This window comes from Sparus aurata, chromosome 16 (genome assembly GCF_900880675.1).
Source record: "Sparus aurata chromosome 16, fSpaAur1.1, whole genome shotgun sequence".
Classification (NCBI taxonomy): Eukaryota; Metazoa; Chordata; class Actinopteri; order Spariformes; family Sparidae; genus Sparus; species Sparus aurata.
In genome coordinates, this window is record NC_044202.1 from 29,772,724 (window position 1) to 29,789,935 (window position 17,212).

At 40.9% G+C, this 17,212-nt stretch overlaps 1 protein-coding gene and 1 long non-coding RNA gene across 6 annotated transcripts in view; both read left to right on the forward strand.

The window, feature by feature from the left end:
- Positions 1-9,654: 9,654 nt before the first annotated feature.
- LOC115566011 (uncharacterized) lies at positions 9,655-11,578 on the forward strand. The gene is made up of 3 exons (XR_003980933.1): positions 9,655-10,676; positions 11,217-11,451; positions 11,553-11,578. It is a non-coding gene; the product is annotated as an uncharacterized LOC115566011 (long non-coding RNA).
- Positions 11,579-14,036: 2,458 nt separating this feature from the next.
- ccdc88c (coiled-coil domain containing 88C) overlaps positions 14,037-17,212 on the forward strand; it is a 48,423-nt gene continuing 45,247 nt past the window's right edge. For all 5 annotated transcript variants that reach the window (XR_003980935.1, XR_003980936.1, XR_003980937.1 and 2 more), the window contains exons 1-2: positions 14,037-14,665; positions 16,339-16,451. Coding sequence is in view for 2 of the 5 variants with exons in the window: in XM_030391772.1 (XP_030247632.1) it covers positions 14,606-14,665; positions 16,339-16,451 (173 nt within the window). In the remaining 3 variants the exon portion in view is untranslated. The remainder of the gene's footprint in view (positions 14,666-16,338; positions 16,452-17,212) is intronic.

The following is a 17,212-nucleotide window of genomic DNA, read 5'->3' on the forward strand; positions in this document are numbered from 1 at the left end:
ACAGGAGAGGAGCCAGAGATCAGGAAATAAAGCCAGGAGACACCGTGCTCTGTAAAAACCTGCGCAAGACCAGCAAACTTGACCCAAACTTCGAGGTGCAACCCTATGAAGTGATTGACAAACAAGGGAACGCTGTCATAGTCCAACGACCTGATAGCCCAGCTCGCATGAGAAATGCTGCCGATGTCAAGAAGTTTGATGGCGAGGTTAGTCCAAGCACTCTCTCCGCCCCGATCCAGTATTGGCCACACCTGAGTCTATCCCAGTTACCCCTACCCTCCCCACTCACACTCATATGTCCCCAAGCCCCACTGTGGACCCAAAGGACACTGGCTCTATGTCCCCCATCTCACCGCCTGGCGAATCGACAAGGTCAACCCGGGTCAGACGTCCACCTGCCTGGCAGAAAGACTATCTTATGTGCTGCTGAACGTTTAACCCTCTTGTAATTAAAAAAAAAAAGAAGATAGAAAAAAACACATTTTAACACATGTATTTCTTTCATAAAAAAAGAGGGAAGACTAAATTATGTTAAAGTTATTTTGGAAACAAATATTTTGTGTTTATTTGGAAAAAAAAAGGAAATTCATGTTAAGTCCGTGACTGAAACAGGTACGTGTCAAGTGCGCAAAGAGGAAGAGACAGATGTGTTAAAAGAGAATCCGTTTTTCAAAATAAAACAACTTTCCGAGTATGATCGTCAATATAACTGAAATAAAATAACGTATTTATTCTTTCTCTGCGCGTACCACTGCCCTAGAGTGACTGCAATTATCGACTGCTTTGAGATCAGAATTGAACACTCAAAGAAGCTGAAAACAAGGTGAGATATTTTTCTTTTTGATAGCATGCAAGTGTCTGGTTTTTGTAATACTTACCTGGCTGTCTGTGTATATGTACACAATTTATAGATCAGTATTACTAAAGACTGTCCCTTCTCACAGAGCTATCACCTACTCAAAATACAAAAACTGGACAAAAGTGATGTACTTCATTGCATGTCACCCATCTGGCTCAATCACATATCTCTCCAAAGGCTGGGGAGAGAGGGCTTCAGATGTGCATATTGTAAGGAACTCGGACTTCTTATCTCAGAAGTTCCACCATGCAGGAGATCAGGTAACAATTTCACTGTATGCTTTATGAACAGTTTTTTTTTTCTAATTTAGGTCTTATTTGTGAATTTATTATTTACCTATAGTTACCATTTTTGAGTTGCTGGTGAAGTAAAGTAGTGTTTTGTTCACTTTGAAGGATGACTTTGCTGTTCTGGGTGCACAGCTCATCACACCGTCTTTCCCAAGGGGCCGAAAACAACTGTCAGCCGAAGATGTTGCAAATTCTCGTGTGACTTCGAACATCAGAATTCACATTGGTAAGTATAGAGTAAGCAGTCAGATTCATACAGTATGTACATTTTAATGTTTTTGGTATTCAGAGTGTGCTGCATCATCAAATCACTGTTGCTACTTGCCGCTGACATGGTTCACATTTCCCTAACTAAATTAATTACTGTAACAGTACAGATCCGGGTTAACAGTGCAAGTATTCAATTAATCACATCAACGAGTACATGTGTAATCCCTACTTTGTAGGGTGTCTTAAGATAACATTTTATCTTAAAAACATGTTATTCTATATTTAAATACATTGAACTGTTGTTCACATTTAGTGCAATATCAAGAGAACAGGATAACAGGAAGTTAACAGGGATCTTTCTTCACTTTAACATGAAAAAGAAACACTAATTATAGGACACAATGCAATGATGATATGATATAACGGTCAACTGTGCTACTCCTGTGAAACTCAAACATAACAATGTAGATAAACAGCATTTTAACAACAAATATGTGATATGTGGTCTGCAGAGAGAGTAATTGGTGCCCTGAAGAGCCGGTACCACATTCTGGATGGCCCACTTCCTCTGCGCCTGGTGAAGAGACTGCAGGATGAAAGACAGAAGAGAGAAGAGGCCATGATTGACAGAATTGTGCATGTCTGTGCAGCACTAATGAACTTGTCTGGCAGTGTTATGTACAACCGTTACAGAATCTGAGAGTAAGAACAAAATCTATGTGCAGTAATTTAATAATGAGCATCAGAGAACAATATTTTATGCAACTTTTTTATTCAACAAAGAAGTCATTGTTGTTCCAATTGTGCCATTTAACAGGTTTCAGTGGAGACATAATGGATCTTTCTAATCAAAACCACCTGTTGTTTGTCTTTCCACAGGTCCCTGAACTTATCTCAGTGCTGCTCTGCTGCTGCACACCCTGTCACCCTGCCTCTGATGCCTGTCACCCTGCCTCTGTTGCCTGTCACCCTGCCTCTGTTGCCTGACGCTCTGCTTCTGTTGCCTGATGTTCTGCTGCCACTTGTGTTGCCTGATATTTACATTATAGACAGTATGCCATCTGTGGATAATTATCTTGGATAATTGCACAAAATGTTGCAGACTTATTAGAGGTGTAGATTGAAATACCTGAGTGAAATATGCATGGCTCCTCTTTAAGCTTGTCAGGCTCCAAATGTCCTCAAGCCACTATTGGTACCCAGTAGAGGTGTCTTGCCCCCACCTGTAAGGACACCTCTATAACACCCTCACCACAGCAGTCACAGGAAACATAGCCATCACATGAAACCCCCAGGTATGGCATAGTTTGGCAGATGCGGAAGCCAGGGTAGGGGTTAGGGTTAGGGCTTTTCTGATGACCAGGTTCTGATGTGGTGCATCTACTGGGGCACAGATGTAAATGGTGGAGGACAGGTTGGCTGTGGGACTCCCAGCTCCAAGAGCATATTGATAAGTGTCAATGGCATCTTGCTCATGGTGTCTCCCCCACTGAATCCAGGGCTTCATTATTGGCCTGTGCCTTTGTTCACATATGGTGTTGATCAGTGACCTGCTAGGATGTTCTGTAGCTGTTAAGACACGGTGGGCTATGGAGCCTGTAATGCGACCAACCCGCTCTTGATGCCATTGCACACAGGATGCCTGACGGATGGTTGCTCTCTCCACATTTTCAATCTCCTCCTCAGTCACCTCATGCTGGCTGAAACACCATGGCTTCTTAAAAGGCCTGGAAAAATCCATGAAACTATTTAATACCACAGTGTCAGGTGATCTGTCAGCCAGCACAGTGAGGAACTGCTGCTGCTGTGATAAAGAGGCTTTTGGGATAGGGCCTTTCCTTTTACTTTTTTTTTGACGCCTTGTCCTCTGTGTAGAAAGTTGTCTCTGCAACAAGGGCAGGCTCAATCTTTTTAACACATGTCTTGTTCCACTCACAGGCTTTGCTTGTGCATGGCACTTTGTTGATCCCCATGCGGACACAAGCCTCTAATTTAAAAAGAAGCCACATGGGAACAACTTTTACCAAGACTGAAAAGGAAGGAAAAAAATATCCATTAGCTCTAGATCACTAAAGATATTGGGACTAAGATTTTACATATAGGCCTACTGCCCATCCAAAAGAAATGTCACCAGGTGGTGACAGGTCACTGCCTGTTGACATTTGTTTTGACACCAGGTGGTGACATTTCTTTTGGAAACATTTTGATATATTTGGACATATTTATGGCACACACACACACACACACACACACACACACAAACAAATTAATGAACACATTCACAAACGTACCCTGCCATGCAGTTGCAGTGGGCAGCGATGATAGTACCCTCTCCCTTAACTGCGACCCACGTCTGGTGCAGCTTCTCTGTCACCCTCCAGGATGGCTTTACATCACTTCGGAACAGATAGGTATCCGAGGAAGGTAGTTTATGATAAAGCACAACTCCAACAAAGCCACTTGAAAAAAAGTTGTGTGCCTCCAGGGACCGATAATTCTTTAGGCTGCTTTGTGTGTAAATCCCTGTGTGATATACCGAGTCGTCAATAACCAATATGTTTGCAGCTCATGATGGCTACTGTGCAATAACAACCATTGTGTGGGGAACAAATTCACTAAAACGTGCTAATTTTCATGTCAGATATAGAAATTATGTGAGGTTTAATTAATCAGTTAATGTGATTTTGCTTCTTACCGGGTGATTTAACCAGGTAGCAGAAGATATCAGGGAATGAAACTTCAGGCCATTCAGTCGGATCATTCGTCCACTCTTTAATAAGATACGGACAAGAATCCGATCCTATCGAAGTTATCTTTTTAACGTATCTATCCCTGTCAATGGGGTGCAATGAGTCAATGTTTGACATTTTTTTTTAGCATTAATATCAAAATTTGAAATCCGCGCGCTTACAGTGCTCCGGGCGAGAGGGAAAGGATTGTTTTCCCCCTCGAAATGCCCCGCCCCCAACTGTGACGCGACGCCAACTGTATTGGACGTCTTCATCTAGACGCAGGTCGAGAAAATGTTTGCTGGGAGATTAATCGTTTGAAAAATAATCGTTTGGGACAGCTCTACACTCAATCTATAAACCCTGAGAAGAGAGGATTGAGTGCAGATTTTGTGATTTTGATTTTGTATTAGAGAACAGCATGACTTTAGTTTTGTCAGCATTTAAAACAAGTTTTAAATCATACAAATGTTCTTGAATATTTTATGTTGTAGAACAAAATGTGAAAATCTCTTGTGTTAGCCACTGACCTTATTTCAGGCGTTTAACTGAATTTCGGAAGATCCATTTCAGAATCACATTTCTGAGTAGAGAAAAAGCCAATAGAATTTGGAGAAAAAAATGAGAAAATTGAGAATTTCTTTTTTATTATTGCAGAAAATAAGATCGGTAGCACACATGTTTCACAAGTCACACATTTTGATCAGAAAGATAATATTCACAAATTAACACAACGTTAATGAATTTTGAAGTGTAAATGCAAAACGCCAGAAGTAAAGCTATTCTTAGCTTATAAGTTAATAACTACATTGCCACTGCATGACTGTGACTATACTTAACACACTTTAGTATCGATTTATCAGTCTAGAATTTGGAAAGTTATTGCTGCTTGTATCATGTATTTAACATAAGTAGTAGGAAAATAATGTTTCAAAGCCTTTATTAAATTGGCATTAAGGACCAACAATAAAAAAAACAGCAACATTTTGACTGGAAGGTCTTCATCAGGTTGTGTGGAAGGAAGGAGTGTTCTCTTACCTATTTGAAAAGAACAATTTTAAATGTGTTTTTATTGCAAAAGTTATTATTAGTTATTTAAGCAAAGAAAATGCTCTTTTAAACTACATGAACTACAGTCCCCCTCCTTCCTCCCTAATCCAACCTCTTCTCCTGCCAGCTTTTAAAGGTCCCATATCATAAAAAACATGTTTTCTCTGGTCTCTACATATATAAGCTGGTCCTCCCTGAGCCTGCCAACTCCCTGAATGAGGAAAACAAGTGATTCCTGCATGGTCTCTGCAGCCCACCCACTGGTAACACGGTGCTCCTACAGGCTGTTCAGAATCTGCTCCTTTCGTTATGTAATGAAAGGAGTCATTATCATAGGCCGACCTCCTCTGCGCGGTGATAGGAGATATCAGAGAGGGGGGCGTTCATCCCCGAGGTGAAGTTCGGTGTGTCCAGCGGAGAGACAGCAGTGTTTCGCAACGTTGTCGCTCAGAGCTATTGCTCTGTTGTTGGTTGTATAAATCAACCTAAGTGCCTATATTCTGTCCCAGCTATAGAACAACAGAAGAGACAGTGGTTGTGTTTCATTTTTAATAACAAGGTGCCGGCTGCGGTTCGTGTTAGCTTGTATGTGTGTGCTAACCACTTCACATCGGACTGCTTCAGTAATGAGGGTCAGTACAAAGCTGGCTTTGCCTCGACACTGACCCTCGTAAAAGGATCAGTCCCAACCATACCGGACCCAGCAACTGCACCCGAGCCACCGATAAGTGTCGCCGCGGTTTGATAGTATTTACAGTTGCCGACGAGTATGGTGAAGTCAGCTGGAAATTGGCTAACTAGTTAGCTCCACTTCGGTCCGCTATGCAATGGCGTTTGAAGCGAGTTTGATGTTAATAATATTACGATGGAGCTTGGTTGTCACAGTAATAAGTCTGGAAACATGTGCAGACTGGAGACAGAGACGATGCGAACAGTGTACAAGAGTTTGGAGACTGTGTTGGAGACAAACACAGCTTTCGCTAGCTGTTAGCCATTAGCTACATGGTAGTAACTGTAACAACACATACAAACAAACTAACATTATTTAGATACACTAACCATTCTGAAACGTCCTGCTGCAGCTGCAGAGTCTGTACTACTTCAGGAGCCTATCCTTCTGGGTCCGATTCTGGGTCAAACTGGTACGGTTGAACGAAAAAATCTCTGCGAGCCATAGTGTAAACATTAGCCATGCTACTGTTAGCATAAGGGGCTTCCTCTCCCTGAGAGTGACGTAGCAGGCAAGGCTCCCCAAGTAGGCGTTGACAGACGGAGCTCATTAGCATTTAAAGGTGCAGGCACAGAAACAGACTGCTGTGAATAGAGCTCAGCAGAGCGACTTTTAGACAGCTGGAATGCAGGACCAGGGATGTGTTTGGGGCAATACATATCGAATACAGAGTTGTTGGACCTCTGACAGCTGTGTGAAATTGATGAAAAACAGTATAATATGGGACCTTTAAGTTGGTAACTGTAGTGCGACCTATGTACAAATCATAGTCAAACACAAAAACAATAAGTGCATTCTAGATGTCAGTGTGTGCAGTTGTGGCCTTTATACCATGGATTTGACCTACGGAGGATGATGTGTTAAACAATTAGGCTTCTCTTCCTTTTTATGAGGCCTGCCGCTTATTGGGAGCGGAGGTACAGTATATGGCACCTAAGTTGGCTGATGCTCCACCATGTTTGCAGTGTGATCCTGCTGACATGCAGACACAGGTGAAAGTGTTTACTTCCACCCCTGCAAGGATGGCAGAAGTAACAATGATAATAATGCAACACTTTTCTCACTATGTGAGCTATTATTACATTATAAGCTGTTATTACATTATGAGCATTATCAATAAGGCTCTTAATGTAATATGTTATTACATTATTACATTATGCGCTAAGCCCTTATTACGTTTTGCGTCCGTGATTTTATTACATTATGAGCTGATTATTACATTAGGAACTTTTATTACATTGAATTTATTAGCCTACATTATGAGCCGTTACTACATTATGAGCCGTTATTACATTATTAGTTGCTACAGTGATTCATAGAAATGATGAATCAATGTACAGAGAAGAAGTTAAACACCTAGAGGGTTGGTGAGAAAATAATCTGATGGTCAATGCGGACAAAACAAAAGAGATGGTAACGGACTTTCAGCAGTCACAGCCTGAGCATGCTCCTCTCAGCATCAGTGGCCGCACAGTGGAGAGAGTAGAGAACATCAAGTTCCTCGTAGTGCAGATCTTGCAGGACCTAGGCTGGAAGAAATACACCTCAGGGATCACGAAATGGGCCCAGCAGAGACTGTATTTCCTGAGGAAGCTGAAACAAGCCTCTCTCCCCATCAGCATCATCAGGACCTTCTACAGTGGTGTGGTGGAGAGTGTTTTGACGTATTGTATCTCGACATGGTTCTCCAGCTGCAGTATGTCAGACAAAAAAGCCCTGCAGAGAGTAGTTAGAGGAGCTGACAGGGTCACCGGAGTTTCTCTCTGTCCAAGAACTCTTCCAAAGCTGCTGCAGGAGCAGGGCACTGAACATCATCAGGGATGCCTCCCACCCTCTCCACACATTCTTTGAACTGCTCCCATCAGGAAAACGGTTCCGGAGTCATAAAGGTCAAACCAACAGACTTATCAACAGTTTCCTTCCACAAGCTGTTAGATTGATGAACTGCTGATCTGGAGCATGTGCACTGATGCACTTCACGAGCCCCTATTCATAGTTTTAGTTTTAAATTATTATATTCAGGGTTCGAATTACACAGTGGCTTTCGGGGGAGGCCTATTTTCCAGTGCGCACTACACAGTGCGCAGTGCGTGTGACATGTTTAGTAACATGTTTAGTAGCAGTAACTGTGGACAGCTGCCGCCGCTGCAAAAACCACTGTCCATGGTTCTGAATCAACCACTCCTACATCATGCAAGTCATGATAAAAACAGAATAGATCAGTTGCATCGTAGTTAGGGAAGAGACTCACATAACAATAAAAAATACATACATAGGATTAGGGCCAGTCCTCACAAACGCACAGGTCAAGCAAGTAATTCCATGATTCTTACCTTAAATCCCCACAGGGACCTGGGGTCTTCTGTCTTTGCTCTCCGTCAGAGGGTTAAATTGCTCCAAAGGGGGTCCATTCAGATCCACAAAGAGAAGCAAGGAGAGGCTTTGTTCATGCAGCTTGTTACGTTTACTTGCTGTCAGTAGAATTCACGGCAGAAAATCCCCTCTCACACTCAAGCTGAGGTGGGCAAGTAGGTCAGACTTGCTGTTTGAAGTTTTTCAAGCATTTTCCTTGGTGCTCTGTTTTGCAATTTAAAGTCCCAGAACTCCTTGACAGCCTCTCAGGCCGGTTCTCCCAGTGTTTTTGCCAATGCTCGAACTTCAGTTTCCCCATATAGAATATGGGCGCTATGTTGCTGTGGCCAAAAGCATTTATCCAGCGGTATCAGCATCTGGACAAGGTCCGGTTCAGGCAGTCGCTTCTTTAGGCTGTTGATTATAGACTGATAGAAATGAAGACGGTTTATCTTCGGCCTGCTCTCTGAAAGCTTTGAACAGGCCAGTCGATCTGCGCTGTTCCGCTTTTTGTGTGGATTTTCCTCCACTGGCTTTCATGGCTGTCAAGACGTCAATGGTCTGCTGAATGTGGCAACTTGCATCAACTAAAGATTTTTTTTTGCGTTGCAGTTTTAGCAACAGGCTTTGTAGTTCTCGTAGGACATCCTTCATACAAGCCTAATCAGCCAAAAACCCAGTGCTTGTGAGGAGTTTGTGCAGGCCCCTGAATTTCTGCCTCTCTGTGTCACAGCGAGATGTGTCTCCCATGGCTGTTCTGGATTGGGGTGCCAGTGTAGGATAACCTTTCTATAATGCCCTCACAGTGTTAAAAATGCTCACCGTGCAGGTAGTGGAGAGGTTAGAGCGCATGCCACGAATGCAGTAGACCCTGGTTCAAATCCAGCCGGAGGACCTGTACTGCATGTCACACCCCCCATCTCTCTCCCCTTTCTGATCCATCCGCTGGCAAATGAAGGTGTCAATGCCTTAAAAAAACACTAGCCATCCAACAAATTGTAAAGACTTGTCCTATTTTTAGGGTTTGCATGTTTAAGCCTGTAGCTGCCTCCTGGAGCAAACAGGCGTTTTTTGATGACTGGTTATAGAGGGCATACAGTTTTGAGATAAAAAACTCAAATTGGTTACACCCAGCTACTTCCTTAAGTGAGTCTGACAGCTTACTCAAGTCGCTGAGCAAGACAGTGTATAGACTGAACTTTGGGGAAATCTTGTTTGAGTTTAGTGACGAGTCCACCGACTCTGCCTGGGAGTACCGCAGCTCCATCCGTTGCAATGCAGATGAGTTTTTTCCCAGAAACTCGTCATCCAGTCCCGCTTGTCTCAAGCTTTTCCTCAAACTTCTGTGTATTGATTCAGCATCTGTGCCTTCTGAAAGCTCAACAATATCCAAATAAACATTGCTGACCTCTCCATTCATCCATTCCTCTGACAGATGTACTCCAGTTGCCCTTTCGGCAAGCAACAGGCTTTTTGCCTCCATGCATACTGTACATCCTAACTTCTGATTTTTGGAGAAGAGCCATGTATTCCTTGTTTCTCCACTCACTCCATTTGCTTTGTTGTCCGGTTGAAAGGTGTTGCATGATCGCCTAGTTCACTGCAGGTTGCAGCGGTGGTGTCTGCCGCCGGAGTCTCCCTCTCCTTGGTGCTGTCACTAGCTAGCAGCGGCGGTAAAACAGATGTCCTGTCCTGGAGAAACGTAACCTCATTTTTGTTGTGCTGCTTTGTTGGTACAACAAAATGACAATAAAAGCTTTAATTGGTTGATTGATTGATTCCCATATGCAGATTGAGCACCATTATGGATGATGACGAATAACAAACGTATTTAATGTATTAGTCTTATTTCCCCACCAAACAATACACTGACATGACATTACATACATGAAATTAAGCATAAAAGTACAGTTAGCAACAATTAAATGACACAGACCTTTTAGATGTATTTGAGCCTCAACTTTATCAAAGTCTTGCGAATGGCATCGCTATAACCCTTACCCTGAGACTATTTCAAATGTCTCCAATGTGCAAAAAGCTAATTGCTTTGAAAAACTACATGTCACAGTAGCTATCACAAAGCCGATCACTCATCTTCACCTAATGAGATGTAGTGGCACACAGAAGCCACAGTGTGGCTCTGTTCTTTGGCTTATTGACGCCATGTGTGATGTTGAGGCGGAACAAAGCCGCCCCGTGTATCCCTGACTGCAGACCCGCAGACCTCAATGTGTGGGTTAAACGTTTAGTTTAGTTTAACCCCGCCCACTCTTCAACATTTGACTCCGCCATCACTGTGATGCTTCCTGTTCGGTCTTACGTATTCCTCCTGTCTCCTTCCACGCTGGCTTCTCGAACCACAAGGTCCAAAAGACTGAAACCATCCGGCGCCCAGTGAAGGAAAAGAAAGAAAGAAGAGGAAGATGTGAAGAAGATACAGATACAGTAACGTCAATGTGATAAAGCGAATGAAATTAATAGTTTAATGATTGTTGTTGGAGCAGAGTGTTAGCTTGCTAGCTTACTTCGGACGATAGCAGCATTGTTTAATAATCAATAAATTGCTAAGTTGACGTGTGTTAATGTTACTCCACCTTAAATTCATCAGGGACATTTGGAAAGTTAACGTTAGGCCTGTTCAGGTGTTATTTTACAGGTGTCTTTCCTGCTTGTTTGTCAGTTAAAATGCTATTAGTTTTCCATCCCCTTTGTCATAGTGTAGTTGTAAGCCTTTGGTTTATTGTGTCATAGTTTATGTTTGTTAAAGTTTACATCAGTGTTTAAGTGCAGTTAAAGTGTATTACTGTTAATACTCCACACCTTAGCTTTCCCATATCATTCATAGGCAAGAACATGTGTATAAATACACTGCACTTGCACTCTGGTTAGACTGAATTGTATTGCAATGACAATAAAGTTGAATGAATCTCATCACACATTTTTTTTTATTAAAATGTAACATCCACTGGTCACATATACTTCTCTTCTCTCTTCAGATGCTTTTTGAAATATTTCACCACCAGCCCAGTGACACAGCACCAGGTGCTCCTGTCCCTCTACCTCAGCACAGCAGAGTGACACAGCATCAGGACTAAAGGCTGCACCAATAGATGCTGACTGACCATCTCTGCTAACTGACAAAGTGAGATGAGTTCACAGAGGACCAGTTCAAATAAAAAGCAGTTACACATTTCCCAAAAACAAAGATGGGAGAGTGTCAACATGACTTTTGTAAGAGTCTTAGTCAATGCTGAACAAATCAAAAGAAGCTGGCTGATATACTCAAACAGAAATGATAGCTTGCACTGCTTCTGCTGTTAAATGTTTCACAGATTTAATAAGGAAGGACTAAAGGACTGGAACAATGCAAGCAACTTGCTGAAGGTTCATGAGGATAGCCGGGAGCACAATACCCACATGGCAACATGGAAGGAGCTGGAGGTCGTTTTGCAAAGCGGCTGATAATAGATAAGAGAGAGATGGCACTCTGAGGCTGAGAGATAAAATGTTATGCACAATGCCTCATTTATATTGTATTCTTATCACTTGTTTCTTTCTTCAGTTTTTATTTGGTGTGATATTTTTGACTTAAAAGAAATAAAATCTTGAATACATACTTGCAGTTTCTGTGTGAGTGTATGAAAATTGATTGTGAAATTGACTGCGATGCAAGAGGGCGCTGGCTAAGATCTTGCCTAGGGCACCAAATTACTCAGGGCCGGCACTGACCAGGAGGATATGGAAACTTTCTTCAAACTTTGTGTAGATGAAGAAAACTTGAAAATCAATGCCATGTTCCTCTAAGAGTGATATCATATGATCCGTACCTCAGACTAAGACCAGTACATGTCCACCCACTTTTAAACATTATTATTGTGATGATTGTTAAAGTTCTTATTGTCATTGTTGTTATTATTATTATTATTATTATTGGCGTTATTAGTATTATTATCATCATTATTATATTATCATTATCATCATTAATATCAGCATTATTGTCATCATTGTTATTATCATTATCAACATCATAATTATTGTCATTATTATTATTATTATAAATATTATTATCATTATGATCATCATTAATATCATTCTAGTATTTCATTAACATTTTTACTGTTTGCCTGCTTGTTTTATGTTAATGTTTGTTTGTTGTTAAATAATTTGTTGTTAAAAAAAAAAAAAACAGTCTAGTGATCCCTTTAATTTTGATAACATTAAGAAAGAATCTCAGGTTACATTTGATTATGATATGGTTTCTTGTCCCTCTTCGGACACGGTATTAAACAGTTCTTAATCTCTTCTTTCATTCTTTTCATTCACTGGGCGCCGGATGGTTTCAGTCTTTTGGACCTTGTGGTTCGAGAAGCCAGCGTGGAAGGAGACAGGAGGAATACATAAGACCGAACAGGAAGCATCACAGTGACGGCGGAGTCAAATGTTGGATAACGGGCGGGGTTAATCGTTTAACTCCGCCCACATTGAGGTCTACGTCAGTCAGGGGCTTCTCAAAAACTACTTCCATGCTATAGCGTACTACTTCCACCAATTAATCAGCTCTGGTGTTGTTGCGCAAAGGAAACACAGCTTCATATAGTGAGGTGTTCCTCTTATGATGCAACTTTTGAATGATTGGTTTGGTTCTTGACGAAGCTGATAAACTTGCTGTTTCCTGTTTGATCAGGTCCACACTCTTAAGAAATGAATAAAACTAAAGAAAAGGCACATTTCCTGGTCTCTGATCCACACGCCGCCCTTAACCCCACCTTCCCATTACATTTCTGTGTAAAGGTCAGTCCCTTGTATATCATTTCATGTCGCATTTGACCTTCGTGTGCTTTTGATCTATTGAGCTATTCTGATCGCTAGTTTATGGGATTGGTCACTGCAACGTAACACTGGTCTGCGTTTCTTTAAAAATTGAGTCAGTTTCAACTTTTTCGTTGTAGCTGGCTTTTTGCGTTTTTGTTCTCTCTTCATTATTCCTTTCTTCTCTACCTAAACCTCTGGACTGCAGTTTATAATAATAATAATTATTAATTATTATTACTTAACAACAACAACAGCAACAACAGCACTACTACTAATAATAATAGATAGATAGATAGATAGATAGATAGAATTACTTTAATGATCCCAGACTGGGAAATTATTTAATAATCATAATAATCATAATAATCATCGTCATCATCATAATCACCATAGATAATAATGTAAATTGAAATTAAATCTAAGACAGGATTTCTACAAGCTCACTAGTCATGACATGTGAGTTAAATTAAGTTCAATGCAATTTTTAAGTGGAAAGTGAAGTTAAAGTGAAATTAAAATAATCTGTAGCCTACATTACATTTTGCTATACGCAGGGGACATTCTTTTAGAGGCAATCAGCACCAAAAATAACATCAGCAGTTTTATTCAACCAGGCCTGTTTTCAAACCTATCTGGGTTAACTCAGTCTGCGTGACCAGTGCACTGTCTCTGGGGATAGAAGAGTACATTCTCATCCAATATATTGTAAAAAAGCACTGGCACTCATATCATGATATGTCCATGATTTTTTTGCCATTCGTTATGACAGTTAGCAAACGCGATCTACATAACCTTAACCCCAAAAGCAACTAACTTCATAGTACCAATAAAGTTAATTTTCTGGTTTTAAAACTCTTTAGCAGGTGCACATCTTGTTCCATCTAAACTCTTTGGTTTGTCAAGTCTGAAAACGCTATCAAAGTACGGCATTGTCATTGGTTGATTTAGCTTAAAGGGCGGGAACCGCGTTTCTTGCTGTAGCGAACTGGTCAGTACTCCTGTCAGTCAAAACTCCTGCCTGTGGTCTCACAGTCAGAATGATAAAGAGAAGGACGGCAGAGGTAGAGAAACATAATGGAGATGTAGCTTACAACGGAAACAACTTCCATAACGCTCTCTCGTTTTCTTTATCGTGTATATGACTTTTCGCTACTGAGTTCACTTATCTTTCCTAATTTCGCGGCGGTTTCGCCGCTTTGCGGTCCAAGTCGTGTATCCTTGGCAACGCGAACAACTCTGCGAAGTTTGGATCAAGTGTACGTTCAAACTGAAAATAAACAGGATATTTAGATGAACTAGCTGAACTGACTCCAATGCGCATGTGATCGAGTGTGGGATCCTTTTGAAAAGTTTGGTATTTATTTTTTAACGTGTTTTTAAAATGTTAATCCTAGTGTCTACAGAAACGGGAAAGCGCGAGACAATAGTGGTGTAGAGCTCGTGCAGGGTGCGATCGATGCCGGGGGCTTTGTTCTCTCCTGTGTGGAGACCTACCGCTACCCTACTGTGGATATCGACTGATTGACCGGTGGATTAATGATTAGTTGGTGATTATTAAGCGATTGGAGCAAACATGGATGTGACTCTGTCGGAGTTGCTCGCCACTTTCATGGAGTCACCGCTGGTGTTGTGGGTGAGTGGGAGCAGCTGGCGCACACAAGCTCTGACAAATGTCTCTGTCTCTGTTTTACTTCGGGGCACATTTGTTGACAATAATTAACAGACCAACTGGAAACTACACGAAAAAACTTCGACTTGCAACATCTCACCAGACCAGCAGTTTGATATCGTACACAATTAACCCAATGGTTGATACTTCCACTGTTATAATCCAGAAGGGTACATATTTTCAGCGTTTCAGTGTCCGATTAGGTGATCCATTGAGAAATTGGTTGCTGTTTCAGGGACTTTCCAAATTTGGACCTCATGCTAAGTATGAAACAGAAAAAGTTAATTCCCTGTTTCTTCTACTTCACTGGTTACAGCTGCGGTCATTCCGTTGATTGTGTTTCCTTACATCTTCATCATGCTATGCTATAAATTGTTATTATACACAAAGATTTCCCGCAATTGACCCAAATACTGTGCCTGCACCACCCCAGCTGATTTCATTGGTCTGGAAAAGCTATAAGCAGGAACTGACTGAATAATTGGTTAAAACTCGTTTCAGAAGTGTACATTTTACCTTGTTTTCAAGAATATGTGCATATACTTGCAGATTTAGTGATGATGATTATGAGTATAATAATAAAAACAATAATGATAATAATAACAACAATAATACATTTATTTTGGAGTGGTTTTCTGTGTAGTTAAAGGTGCATTGCAACATTAGAAGAAAGCAAAAATTTGGAATAAAACAACTTGATTTAGTGTAAGTTGACCAAAGGATTTTTAAAGGCTGATAGTAAAATTATAGTTTGGAGCAGAAACAAGCTGATAGCCAATTATTCAGTCAATACCACCCAAAAACGACAAAAGAGAAATTCAATCCTGGAAATAACTGTTGAACTGAACATGTAATTCAAAAAGATAAATAAATGAAAAAATACAAACATCTTGAACTGAACATCAGGATAACCATGAACATTTTTCATTTTTCATTTTTTAGGCTTTTATTTTCTGATATATGTTTGACTGATCGTATTGGCCAATATTGGCCTATCAAAGATATATAGCTATCAGCATATGTTGTCCAGCGAATTGTTAAACTGTTAAAATTCCTGCCTCCATCACAGTTGTATCTTTCTCAGAAAGTGTTTGATAACCACATTGGCGGGAGCATTGCAAAAAAAGATTTATGTTCCGTGTATACAAGCGTATCGATCAATAACTATATCAGTCGTGTTCCCCCCCCCCCCCCCACTCAGACTGTGCAACCTTCAGCCACTAGAGCTTGTTTTGGAACCACTTAAACTTTTCTGCTGCCTTATATTGGCTCCAGCCTCCAATTTTTCCTCTCTTTGTTTGACACAGGCAAACACAGTTACAGTCACACAGTAGAGAGTCAAGTAAAGAAAATAAGTTTTTCGTGTTCGGAAGGTTAGTGGTGTGATCTCTGAAACAAACTGTAGGATAGGTCTTGGTTTAGAATTGTGAAAGAAAAATTTTTGCATTAGTAAGGCCCTTAATCCCTATCTGCGTCAGTGCCTGGCAGATCAGACTGTTCCACTGGGCAGCTTCAACCTGTGTCAGTGTGCAGTATGAGCAGGGCATTCCTCAAAAAGAGAGCAGTATTACTTTCAGCAAGATAATTCACTGGATTTTTCTGGGTGCAATGCAGTTGACCTCTCTATCTATTTCTAGGTGAGAATGTTGGGTCCTCTGGGTTCATGTGATAACGTAGGCTCAGAGGAGCGAGTCAACATGTTCATGGAACTGGTAGACGGCGTCTTTCTTCACAAGATCATGACACACATGTAAGTAATATTCTACAGAGTTTTTCTTGTTTTATTTGCATAAGTCAGTTACTAGGTATATGAGCGGTAAGTGAATTAATCCAGTGTTTCCGTTGTGTGTCTGTGTTAGTGTTTTTTTTGTGACCACATCCTGACTTGCTTGTTTCAGGTTGTAAACGTCACAGCCAGATGTGTGGGTGAAGTCTGCATTAAGACATGCAGTGGAGTATAAGAGGATGATTAACAGTGCCTTAGAACTGAGCTGCTGTCAGTTTGTACAGTGACTAAGAAATAACACAGAATCAGGCAGATAAGACTGCACTGCAACAGCTCTCAACATGTTCAGTTTATTCATATGTAGTAACTGGATTTCCACATGCAAGTGATCAAGAAGTTGGCACTGCATAGAGAGAATCTGTCACAAATTTGAGAGTGCTGCAACACCAACTGACATAAAGCAAGACTGTAGAACATGTACACCTGTATTATGAAGTATGTATGTTGTGGCGGCATCTAGTTTTGTATATATGTTTTTTATGTAAAACAAAACATGCATTACTCCCAGCATTTCCAGATTGCCAATCCAGCATTGTTTCAAAATCAAAACGATAATGATCTTGCTAATTTATACTTTTCCTATTGTAAACCAAAGGGCTTGTTGTTAATTTAAGACAAAACAATTCTATCTCCTTGTTGTCATATTACATTGTCAAAAGCCTGTTTTTGGTCTGGGCACACTTGTTCACTTCAGCCTACTTTGCTTCAGAAAGGCACCTTCTGAA